The sequence below is a fragment of the Hippocampus bargibanti genome, linkage group LG01 (assembly GCF_051943395.1).
Source record: "Hippocampus bargibanti isolate YZ-2025 linkage group LG01, ASM5194339v1, whole genome shotgun sequence".
In the NCBI taxonomy this organism is placed as follows: domain Eukaryota; kingdom Metazoa; phylum Chordata; class Actinopteri; order Syngnathiformes; family Syngnathidae; genus Hippocampus; species Hippocampus bargibanti.
Window position 1 is genome coordinate 32557507 of NC_142734.1, and position 13729 is coordinate 32571235.

The 13729-nt window shown below is 38.3% G+C and overlaps 1 protein-coding gene across 2 annotated transcripts in view; it reads right to left on the reverse strand.

The window, feature by feature from the left end:
* The window catches only part of sema3h (sema domain, immunoglobulin domain (Ig), short basic domain, secreted, (semaphorin) 3H), a 59029-nt gene extending 52306 nt beyond the window's left edge, over positions 1-6723 (reverse strand). For both annotated transcript variants that reach the window (XM_089011581.1, XM_089011574.1), the window contains exon 1: positions 6147-6723. In XM_089011581.1, coding sequence (XP_088867707.1) covers positions 6147-6246 — 100 coding nt within the window. In that variant the 5' untranslated portion in view covers positions 6247-6723. The remainder of the gene's footprint in view (positions 1-6146) is intronic.
* Positions 6724-13729: the final 7006 nt, after the last annotated feature.

A 13729-nucleotide genomic window follows, 5' to 3' on the forward strand; every position in this document is an offset into this window, starting at 1 on the left:
GCAGCAATTTGCAGCAACCGAGCCTGCAAAGAATTGGCCTAGATAGTAACGCATCTGAAAGAATAAATGAATAATATCCTGATATTGTTCTGCCGTTGTATGTTTTACGGCGAATGAGGACGACTATTAATTGGGAGTGTGATGATCAATAGATTACCTGTTAATTAATCATGATGAATGCAACAAGTACTGTTGATTCAGTCTGAAGGGGTTTGATTCAGAAAGACCACGAACAGATGTCACTTATTGTTCAAGTCGAACCAGATCAACACAGTGCTGTGGCACAAATCTAGACAATCATATTCTGCCCTACTGAATGAACAGAGGAACTAAGAACATTCGGACAGAATGAGATCGTCCTTTTAATTCATTCAAAGAAAAATAATAAGAAAAAAAACGTTAAAATGTCATGGCGTAATTTTCATAACTGTTGACCAATCCGCCAGATGATGTGCAAATATGTGTCCTCTCCAGTGCCAGGGTTTTTGTCATGTTCACTCAAATTGCAGGACCCACAGAATATTGGGTTGTTGGATGACATAATGATTAAATGCATTAAATCTCTTCTTTCATCAGAAAAAAAAAGTTTATTTTGAGTTTACTTGGCTGTAGAGTTGTCTGCATTGAAAGTGGAGGCGACTGGAAAAACATGGCCAGAGGTCTGACCGAAGCTTCAAATGCACCCCGCTATAGATAAACTAAACCAGAACAAATTTGGGAATGGCGCTCCACACCATGCTTTTCAATTCCTGAATACATTTGGGAATGGAAGTGAATGAATTAATCAATAATAAAGTGCTCACAATTAAGTTCAGAATCAGAATCAGAGAGCCTTCAATCGTCCCACAATGGGGAAATTTGCAAAGGCCAATCTGAGTACACGGCAGCTGGGTTGTGTGTCTGTCAGCTTTGGGTTCAGGGACAACGGAGCTTCGTGATGTCCTTCTACGTAATCCAAACAACCAATTTGGAAGGGTGCGATGGACGCATGGAAACAGCTGTCTTGGAATTCTTCCAGATGTTGGCTCTCCAAAAAATAAGGGTCAGCAGGCATTACAGTGGACAGCTTATCATGTTATCAGGTTAGAGGTAATCATTATTGGTGCATGAAAGGGGTAACGTATTCACTCCTATGAATGTTTTTATTCATTAACTGGAAGCTAACCATGACTGGACTCGATAGTGAACTCTGCCTTTTAAAACTGAATGTGTTAATATGGCTCTTTTTTACTGCTGTAATATATATCAAGAGGTTTTTTTTTTGTTAGCTGATAGATCTTTCATGCGACGTTTGCGCTATATGCTCGGGCTTCTGTTGGTCCGCACAGGATCTGCAATGAGCATGTGTGTGTATTTGCACATTTAGGAGCCTATCATTACTGTGATGAGTCACGAGAACATAATTTGTGGTAGTTCTTTGTATGCATGTATGTGCATGCTCATATGATGTAATAATTAAAAACATAATTTTGAGTATTCTGTATTTTACCAGTCGCGGTAAGTATATTAAACGCCCTGAAAAGTGAATGTTTTGCAGTTATAGCCAGTCAGTCTGCATCTTGACATCATGTTTGATTACTAAAAAAAATAGAAAAATTATAAACTACGCTGAAATGACGATATGGCACTAATTCCACCATTGGAAGCTAGTAGCTAGCAGCTAGCTGCTAAAAGAGTCAGCTGGGAAGAACCGTCAGACGAGTTTGCGAAGGCAGTTTGACAGGTGAAAATTACTTTCTTGTAAATACAGTTTGTTGCTATACAAAGTATAAATTGGGGGAGAAAGGAATGTTATCTAAAATTGAAAACAAATACAGTAAAGTCTCGTTATATCGATATCGGTTACATCGATAGTACTGCTTATTACGATACTATTTCCATGAAGGCAAGGAGAAAATTTACATGCCGCAGGATCGGATATATCAATAGTCCGGTTATATCGATATTTTTTCTGACTCTGGAGAATATCGATATAACGAGACTTCACTGTATTGTTCAAAATTCAATGAAACACATTAATTTCTCTTCTGTTCTCTCACAAGGCTTTTGTTTTCATTTTTTGGTTGTTTTTTTTTTAAATTCCATATTGAAAATTCGATTATTCTAATTATTTGTCATTCAGATATCCGAATACCAAACTATTCACTAGCCTTAACCCGAATGTGTGATGTTCAAATGCATCCACATGATGGTCAGGGTCTAATAGAAAGAAAGTGGATGATTTGTCTTAAAACGGGCACTTTTGATGAGGTTTAAGTTCCTGGCATCCAAACACTGGTGCAAAACCAGCCATCGAGCCAAACCATAATGAACTCCATGCCAACCATGTTCTGTCTCAAAACTATTTCTCAAATAGAAAAGACGCTTATTCTCTTTGACCGCCATCCGCAACAAACCTGACTCTTTCATTAACTCGTGCATGAAAGAACCACAGAACTCAACCAGAACGCAAGCAAATTAGATAAGAAAGTCTGCCATCTAAATGGCACGCTTGCGAGAACAACTACTCGGGATGCGGACAAAAGTGACGAATCGGCCGATTGTGTCTGTCAATTGTGTGGAATTTTGTCCTTCCAGCAATCATATTAACAATGGGAGGAGGAGGGTAGTGAATTCATTCTCAACAAGTTTGCTGACTAGAGGATGATGACACATTGCCACCGGCTAATCAGCAGGTCGGCCACGGAAGCCTCCTGCCATGCACAATTCGTTAGGGAGGATTAATTTTGCGAGAAAACATATCAATGACAGAGAAACTGAATTTCTCTTATCCCTCCCCTGCCTTTTTTTTCAATTACTACTCCAATGAGGACAAATGCGGTTGAAACTGTGTGGATGCTGAATAATGAATGGATTCTCAGCGTTAACCCACGCAACAGTTTTCAGTCTCTGCGCCGACTCGTCTTTCTCATATTTGTCAAAAAGAACGACTAAGCTACATGAATATTATTGACTACGGTTTGTATGTTCAATATGAAGAGTGATTGTCGTCAATAAGCCGATTATAGTAAAATAAACCTCAGTTACCAAACGTGGAATTTTATACCTGGGTAAGCTTTTATTTTGAAAATATCGTCAGCAACGTGATGTGGCATAATGGTTGACTTGATTAGTTTTCCAGACACAGGTTGTGTCCAAATTCACAGGCTGCGTCTCCCCCAAGGGCAGATTTTCAGATTTTATTGCCATCACAAACTGTTAAGAACAAAATGTGGTTTGGAAATGTGTTTATTGTCTTCTATATCTTCAGCAAATACAAAACATGTTTTAACAAGTTTTATTTGAATACTTGATTATTATATTCAAATAAATGTGTACGGAACATAAATCCAAATGTATATCGGCAGTGGTGCAAACAAAAAATCGACCCGACATCTATTTCTCATTACAGCAATTACACACACACACACACACACACACACACACACACTACACACAACACACAGGAAAAAGTGGTGACTCCCATGAGTGACAGAATGCATCCACACCCACGCCCACACCCAGTCCACTATGCCAATACAAATAACAACACAACATCGTTTTTATTTTGCTACTTGTACGCTTTGCAAAGGTGAACATGCTTATTATCTCTGTGAAAAAGACATGGTGATAGGAACTGTTGAAACCGATGAGGAAAAAGACAGAATGCATCCACAACTCCACTTTTGCCAACCGACACCTTTCTTGTCCACTATGCATCAGAAACGTTTTAAAGCATCTAAAATACACAAAACACGCAATAAAAATGACGTATAGTGTCCAAAATATGCAAAAAAAAAAAAGTCCCGCCCCCAGTTCGTGACGTCACGCAAAGACGTCTTGCATTGCTGGAGAATCAAAACAATGGCTTCAGAGAATATGCTTTCTTGTTACACATCCAGTTATGAATATGATTCAAATAGTTCTGAAGAGGAAAGCATACATGTGTGCAATCGATTAAAGAATTTATTCTGTGCCATTTTGAGGGGAAATTTTGGGGGGAAATGTATCACCAAGGAGGAGGCAGAAAATGGTGACTGGGCTCATGTGAGGAATTAATCAGCCCGTTTCCACGGGCTGATGGATTCCTTTCATGGAGCTTGGTCTCCCTTTTCTGGCTCTTTTTGGTGCAACACAATGTTTTCAGACCAAACAAGCATTGACGTGATGGAAGGACTGCTACAATCTGTCCTTTTTTCGGTCAGGGGCGTTCCTTCAGTGACGTCACGTACAGACTCGTCACCAACTCAAAAACAAGACCTCCGGAATATTCAGTGCGAGTCTTAAAACGTAAAATATAGCTATATGCAGTGGAATCTTTGTAAAATACGCTCAGTAGAAGTCTTTTGAAGCCATTTTACAAATTGTGGACACAACTTGTCCGGAGACGTCTGTTGTCCTTTAAGTGACGACACGTACATGTAAACTCTTCGGATGTTCACATGCTGGGATGTCATTAAAGTTTAATACCCACCTGTGAAGGCTCAAATGATCATTTTCATTTCACAATATTTTCTTGTTTGACTGCTTAACATGTCACCATCTTGGTTTTTTTTTTTGTTTGTTTTTATGTGGTAACAATCAGCTGCTATTGTACTGAGTGTTGTCGTGAAAATTTAGTCCTATAAAACATAAAATTGTGACCATTTTCCAAGTATATCTTTCACCAGCATTTTTTTCTGTTTTCTGTTGAAATCCAAGCACTGTCATCATTTGATTGGATTGGATTGGATTGGATTGGATTTGCCTTTATTAGTCTCGCAGTGGAGAAATTTACAATTCACAGCAGCAAAGTTATGAAAGAAATGAAAGTAGAAAACCCCCAAAAACATTATTAATCAAATAAGCTGAATTCCGAGGGGCCTCTGAGCTCACAGAATTAGATATTTAACCAACATTTTGGGGTAAAAATCTCAAACGCCACACCTGAACCATTATCATGCTCATACTGAATCCCAAGAGTATCATACATGTGACACGTTAAACGCCCAACCCAGACATGAAGCTGCTCCTACGAGCTTTGAGAATTACGGGGAACAGCTACAATTCGGCTTTTCATACTACCCAATCTCGACTGTGCTCTTGTGGAGCACCCACGTGATGATTCAACGTGTTTGTGCAATGTGCCACACACTGGCACAAGTGAACGATACATAAACCCATGACAAAAACAGTGCCCATTGCTGGTTTTGTCATTATGTATTATACAGTGTACTGTCAGTCGAATCGGCTCGGGGCCAAGGAATAATGAATTTAGTGGTGATGCGTGTCTGGGATTTGTGCCATCAAATGATTATTTCCTTGTAGCGCTTTATGAAAATGTCACAGACACTCGAGTGTGAATCCCGAAGGTTGGTGGGAGCAAAAATAAATACATTAATAAATAATAATAATAATAATAATAAACTGTAGAGGTGAGTTTATGACCAGTGTGGGGAACCGACACGCTTGCGACCAACGGATGGCACCGGGCACCTGCAGCTGCACAGGTGTTGGTCGTTTTAATCAGTGGCAGTTAAAAGGACTCCTGGCACTACCATTTAGGGTTGGGTCATTGTTTGTTTCACCCTGTCAGCTTTGTCTCATTTTGTCATGTTTTACTCAAGGTTTTGTTTGCTACTTTGGACCTTTTTTGTTCTGATGACTTTATTGTTTGAGATATTGTTCCTGCTGACTTCAACCACCTCCACCACCTTGCAAATCGTGACAGGTATGAAGTTAGTAGGTTCTCCGCCTCAAATCCATCTTCCTGTGAAATTATGTAATAAATAATTTTTTTGAAGAAAATCACCAGAAAGTGCTCTAGGACATGTGTCAATCTTTCTTTAATTCCTGAATGACATTTAATCAGTGTCATGCGGACGAAAATGAAATTTGTCTCACTCTCTCCTGGCTGTCCCTTAGCTATTCTAAACATAGTAAAAAAATCAATAAATAAAATGTATTTATACCCACAGAGAATGAATGCAACAATTCACAAGTCAAAAATGCTCTTACATGGCGGTGTTTACAAAACAAAGCTTGACACAAGACTAACAAAGGATAAAGACATCTATCCATCCCCTGAGGGGTAACATAAATATGTAGCGATGGAGTGATTGGCATGTGAGATGCAAAATGATCATATACCGTACAGTAAAGGTGTGTTGTTTGTTTGTTTTTCTTACCAGAGTGTGTGAACTGCAGTCGTGGCTGAGATGCTTTCCAAGCCCCTGTTAAGGTGGCTGCAAGGTGGACAAGAAGCACCACCGCGGCCGGTCCGCACATCCTCCTCCTCCTTCTCCCCCTTACACAAAAACAGCCACTAAGTCGCAGTCTCGGTTCCACAGCGAGCCAATTTGGGCAATTCACAAGTGCCCAAACTCCCAAGTGCACACACTGTCACACCAAAGTGGTGCACTGTTAAAAATAAATAGATATACAATTCTTATACATATAAATATATTAATACAGATAAAGAAATCCAAATGGAATTTGAGTCCTGGACGCCACGATGCTGTGTTCAAATAGTCCCAGTGAGCAGGGCGTGTGTCCAAATCCTGGAAATAATTTAGCACTCCTAGTCTGCATGTAGCAGCACCATCTGCGGGCTTGTGTCTTTGAGTCGTGTGCGTGTGTCTGTGGGTGTCAGAGACGTGGTGAGTATGTATTCCGGGGGAAGATAAAAAATTACATTTAATAAAAAAAAAAACATGTCATCTCGACGCTGCCTCCTCGCAGCTTGACAGCTCTCTTCTGCTCTGTCTCTTATTCTTGCTGCTCCCTGCATGTGACTTTCTCTCTCCCTCTCTCTCTCTCTCACACACACAGACCCGCCACACTCACACCAACACCGCTCCATGGAAAAACAGTCACAACTCATTTTCACTCTTTCATTCTCAAAAAACGTTCTCAACATCAGAATCAGAAAAACTTTATTCGTCCCACAATGGGGAAATATCAACATCAAACTGTTTTTTTTTTTTTTAAGTCTGACCCCCTATTTTATGACTGTGTTCTGTCAATTAACCAATGGTAACATTGAATAACGCATTTTCCGGTGTAGGCGCACCGGAGTATAAGGCGCACCCCAATGAATGCTGTATTTTAAAAACATTTTCCATATATAATATTTCGATAAATGAAAACAAGTTTTCCATATCTAATATATCAATATACTGTATAAAGTTTTCCAAATATAACACATGCCACATTATAAGGCACTACAGTAGAGGTTGGGGTTACGCACTACTTCTTCCACTAAGGAAAACTGAGTCAGTGGCTGCTTTTATTTGTAGCGAGACCTGTTGAGGCTCAACATTACTTCACATATAAGGCACACCTGAGTACAAGGCGCAGGGTGGTCTTTTTAAGAAAATTAAGGCTTTTGGTTGTTATACACCAGGAAAAAAAAAGGGATTGACTAATCATCTTCACAAGAAAAGTTAAACAAAACAAAAACAGTCAAAGTACGTGACATAATACAGCAATACAACAGCTATCCAAAAGATGTAAGTAAATGCGATTATACCTCATCTTTATATATGTGTGGGTTATAAAAGGTTAACCTGAAACTGAGATTCTGACCAAATGTCCAATACAAAATTCTCACTTGCCACACAAAATATAAAAAGAAGATAAAGCAATTAATCTTCTTGTCATGGGATGAGCAACTGCAAAATAAATAAACAACTATTTTTTATCAATAAATACATAAATAAATGAATATATGAATACAATAAAAGGCTTTAAAAATTCTATGTGTAAAAAATATTCCATATGCATTTGGGAAATGGGAAAACCATCTGAAAAAAATATTGAAAATTACAAAAGAAAAATATTTGTCTTTGTAGGTGCCAAACTGCAAATATGCAGGGGATGATGGTAGTTTTACGTTGTAAAATCACCACTCACCACTTGATGGCAGAAATGAATTTTTTGCACTGATACTTGAAAGGCGCTTAAAATGTAATGTATTATTATTATTATTATTATTATTATTATTATTAATCTTTTACTGCTCTATACTACACTGTGAGTAGGCTTCGTGACTTTTTTGGCAGGTTTATACAGTACAATATGCATATCTTTATTTATATATATTTTGAATGATATGATGGACAAACATAGTAGTCTGCCTGTAGGAAAATTTGCAGTGAGTTCTTGCCCTGAATGTTTTTTTTTCTTGTTTAGCCATTTTTGTGCAAAAGAAACAATTACACTGGACAACAAATGTGTGTGATTATTCATTATTAATAAAAATGAAATACATTAACTAATTCACTGCCATTCACTAATTAATTCAGGGTTTTTTTCTTGCGGCGGTGGGGCCGATAAAGCGCTGGTCAGACCTCTGGCAATGTTTTCCCTCCTTTGGTACAGCTGCCCCCATTTCAAGCTCAGACTCTTATAACTTAGGAGTTAACTTTTTTTCTGATGGAAGAGAAGAAGAGAGTCTAAGGTTTCTTACGCTGCATTGAATGTTTATGTAGTCCTCAAACTCAATATTCTGTGGGTCCTGGAATTTGGGTGAAAAATGACAAAAACCCTGGCACTGGAGTGGACACATTTTTGCACATCTGCCAGTGAATAAGTTAATCGCACTTTTTTTGGCAATTAGTGTGTATTTATATTTTATATTCACAGCAACACTTTTGTACACATTGATTCTCTTCCCACCTTCAAATGCCATCTCAAAACCCGCCTATTTAAAATTGCATTTTCTGTGTAGCTGTATCTCTTGTTGATATTTATAATTGTATTTTATTTAATATTGTATCTATGCTTGTTTGTGACTGAAAAAGTGTCTTTGAGAGCTTTGAAAGACGTTTGAAATAAAATGTATTATTATTATTATTATTATTATTATTATTATTATTATTATTATTATTATTATTATTATTATTATTAACAAAAATAGAAGACGATAGTGATTGATTCGATCCTCGTTAAATTGAGGTTTGACAAGATAAAATGATAAATTGTGTGACGTAATCTGCAACAATTGCGCTCCACAGTGTGTCAGAGTCAGATGTTTTCCCTGAAATGATACGTAGAAATTGTAAATTAGACGCCCAAGGGGAAGTTCTATTTATAGATTCTACTGACAGGTTCTTCAGACATTCGGTTGAGAGCAAAACATTTCTCGCTGAGCCAAAGTTTTTCATCATATGTCTCATATTTCCCGCTAACCCAAATGCAATCATTAAAGCCGGTGTCTGTTTTTTTTTTTTTCCGCCGTTGTTGTTATTTCCGAGATGTAGCAGCTCACTGGGGCGCGGCAGGACTGCGCATTTTCTCAAGTTCACTCGCGGGCTCGCAGGGACCTTTTATTCAATTCACTGAAATAAAGAATGAATTTAGGTTGGGTACAAATGAAGGAGTATCTACTTTCTCCGAAACGTTACGATTGACTAATTAATTTAATCAGCCGACCTGATGGCTGTATTTTAATGAAGGCTCGTCATGGCAAAATATGATCTTACGGCCAGATCAATGACATTATTCAATATTGTACAACCTGGCGCTTATTCAATGCAAGGTCATCCGAAATGAATTTGTTTTGAAGCCTCCTCCCTGTGGAAATGGCCATGTCATATCGACTAAGAGGCTCCTGTTTTAATCACTACCACAAAAGGTTTCAGTGTCTCACTAAATCTTTACACTTGATAGTTCTTCGTTTGTTGAATGTAACATAGCTCATATGAAACGATTCATCTCAGACTATTATGCAATCCAACCATTTTCTGAACAGCATATCCTAAAAAAGGTCATGGGTCCAATTTCTTTCCCAGCATTCTTCGGGCATTAATTCATTTATCTTTAATCCACTAAGGCCGACAAGGTTGTTGAAATGTGACTTACATGACTACTGATGTTGATGTTCTACAATGACAATAATGAGCATTCACCAATGAATACATCTCATTGTCTATAAAGTACTTGAGAATGGGTTGTAAAACTTAACCTGTGACTGTAAAGAGCATCCTTGAGAGTTTTGAAGGGTGCTTGTAAATGAAATGTATTATTATTATTAGTAGTAGTAGTAGTAGTTTGAATGGATACACAGTACTGTATATACTTTTTGTCACGTGTTAAAGTGGTCGCTACGAACCAGTACGAGAAAACAAAATTTATTTATCTTTTACCTCTAATTTGACTCACCACTCCACCAAATTAGGGACGGAAGATGTGACCAACAAGGCATTAACCTTTTTTCCGTGCACTCGAGGCAAACTTTCACGACCTTTCTACTGACTTGTTTAGTTAGACTTCAGAAATATTGTTGAAACTGTCATGGAATAGCAAGAGAAGATTTTGGACATATTCGGAGACAAAACAAGGGTGCTTTCAGGTGAGAGTTTTCAAAAATGAGGCAGAATTACATCATTCTGCCTTATCATACTTTTCCCCCATCATATAATTGATTGAATGTTACAAAAAATAACACTTCAAAATGTCTGTGTAAGCTCTCAGTGGAACAGGAGCGGTCCAACGATGAAAATGTTTCTTCAGCTGTCATCTGTACTTCTATGAAGGTGTCGGACATTTCGCTTCTCATACGAAAAGCTTCGTCAGCGAACAAAAATTTGGCTGGTAGCTGTGGCACAACTTTAGTTCACTGACAAAGCTTTTGGGATGACGAGCGAAACATCCAACACCTTCATAGAAGTACAGATGATGGCTGAAGAAACCTTTTCATCAATACTTCAAAATGATCACTCTTATTATAATCTTAAATCCCTCTCCAACTGTAGTGACTAATTTCTGAGAATTTTCGAAGCAAATGTTGCATTGTCGTCAGGGTTGAAAAGAAAAACCAATAATCCTGTCGTCAAAAGTCTGCCGATCGTTTGGCGAACAATTATGACCTTAAAGAAACCCAAATCCTCACCACCTGAAGTCACCACGAATGAGATGAAGAAAACATGAGAATGAATGTTGTGGTGCTTTTTTGGATTGGCTTGTGGGTCATAAAAAAATACAAATAACAATGTTGAGTGTTTCATTACAACCTGCCATGCATGTTTTTGGAATGTGGCAGGAGTAACCAAAGAAAACCTACTTTTTGAGGAACAGCAATACCAATGAAATCACATGTTCTATTACAACCGTTTTAGATATTTATAACAAGCACCTCCGAAACCATCAGGTTATTATGACGAGATAATTTGTGACCTGACCGTTGGGCCTTCTTAATTAGACCAAAAAACCTCCCTGCCACTCGAACAAAAGGCCTCTGATTTTGTCGCTGAGAAGTGAAATCCATTAGTCAACTGGTGTGTGAGCGTTGGCTGTGGAGATCATTATAGACCTCACATCTTCCCGCTCCCATTCTGCATGAAGCACACTGACACTAACACACGCTTGGTTGTCGTGCACATTCCCTATGTCGCATGGATTGAGTGTGAACGTTGCGGTTAATGAGCGCTCATTGTCAGCAAGTTGTTCTGTTTGTTCAGAAGCAACGAGGTTTGTCTCCTTGGGCTGAACTCAAAGCCCAAGTGTTCACTTTAATAAAGAAAGCAGATTGATTGGCAATGTGCCTGTGTGTGTGTGTGGGGGGGGGTCATAACACACACTTCTGAGGCCGTCAAATAAAATTGCCATGTGCGAAAAAAAACTAGGTTTTTCAGAAAAATCACGAAAAAAAGGCGTTGGGACGTTCCCTGTGATAGTGTCGCCATCTTGTGTCATTACTCAGTTATCACTCCAACGAGAAAGACAAGGCGTTTCAAAGCACAGACCTATTGAAATCACCCCTTTCGACAGAGGAGGGGGAGCTATCACGTCAGCGAAATCGCCATATTGTATGTGGAAGTGCGTACATAAACTCATGTATGTCCTGTACTTCATAAAGCTACATGATACGAAGTACAAGGTAATGCTTCCCGCTCTCCCATTCACATTAACAGTAATATCTTAGTAAAATGATAATTAAAAAAGTATATGCAAGCACATTTAATCTGATAATTATTTATGTGTTTATGGAAGAATGTAGGCAGCAAACCAGTCTGTATTTATTTTACATTTTCGTGAATAATTGACGACACAAAAAGTTTTAACAGCTTAAGTGATGATTATGTAAATATCAATTTCAAATATTTAATGTCGGTCTGTTATAACCAAATCCTCTGAAGCATGTGCAGATTTTCTGAATTATTATTATAACATAATAATGCATAATATTCTATGCATAATAGAAATGCCAGAAGACTGAAATAACTGCAAAAATGTTTCATTAAAAAGAACTGTACACAATGCAAGAATAAAAGTATTAAATATTTTTATAATAACGTATTATCATTATTATTACTATTTCGGCTTTTCCCTATACTCATTATTATATATTATTTTTATATGTTGTTGTTGTGTGTTTCCACACAATCTTTTCATTACTGGTTGCCGTTTTGAGAACCCCCAGACTGAACACTGATGAGTCTCCATTGCTGAAGTGTTAACAAAACAAAAGACTACAAGATGGCGGACACCCTGACTGATAGAAAGGAATGAACGCGTCCTTTCTGTAATGTGCAACTTCTACCACTACAGGGCACTGTAATTCCATTTAAATTCATCCGAAGTATACTGTATTGATAATGACAAGCCCGGCAGTTTCAAGTTGTTTTAAAGGCATAATGTAATATAAATCCACCCATCCATTATCTGAACTCTTTATTGACAGATATAATATTCTGTTGTGTTGTATGTCATTTTATCAAACATTTACTCTGGAAACTTTAAAATACCGTATGAATTCACAGGGTGGGTGTTCCCCGTTCCTCGTATGATGTGTTTCTTATGGGTTTATCCAAATATTTTGAGAAACGTTGTGAATGATTTTCGGCGTGGCTTTTATAATCACAACCCGGCACATCGTTTAAACAGATTTAACATTACTGGGGAGTCAAATGATATATCATCTAGAACGCAGAACAGATGTACTCGACCAACATTCAATGCCACAGTGGTGACACATTAAGGCGCAGTTATGCCAAAACTGCTTTGTCAGCCACCTATTTCAACCGCAACAGCGATTATCCAAATGTTTATGCCTGCAACTGTTTTGTTTACTCTTTAGAGCAAATTGTATTTTTAGATTCACTGCCCAACTAATATGCATATTTATTTTCTTTACATTCTTGAAGAGAAAAAAAAGTTTGATGGTTGAATGAGACGGGCAGGCGTCTCTCACCAGTGTTTTCCTCGACAACACTTCCCTTTTCGCTGCCGTTTATATAAGCCCCGCCCCTTATAAACTTAGCCGTCCTCCCATTGGGCACTTTGTATGATGTGCGTTCGATTTCATTGGTTATTTTGAAGAGGTGGTAAACAGATTGGTTAAAATAGATAGGATGGAGCAAGGCTAAAAATAGAATAGTATATAAATCCAGCCTTCAGCAGCATGTGGAGCAGCATACACCTCGCAGGCTGGAGGAGGAGGATGATAAATGGGATCATGAGGAAGAAATAGAAGTACAGCCGAAATCGCAAGCCACAAAAGTAAAGCAAAAAGATAAGGCGAAGTGCTTTGAGAATGAGAAAATACAAATAAGAGCAAACAGTCTGCGTTTCTGATCTTTGCTTCAATCCTAGTTGAAGTGATCCCCTCTTGGGCGCTGCGCCCTTTTTTACGGTGTCTCATCACCGTTTTGGGTGGAGTAGAGAGTGACGAGTCTGACGACCTTCCTTCCGGCCTGAGACTTCACTCTTCCTGAACCCTTTCGTCATCTGTCATGAATACAACGGTGACATTGAGACGAGCAAAATA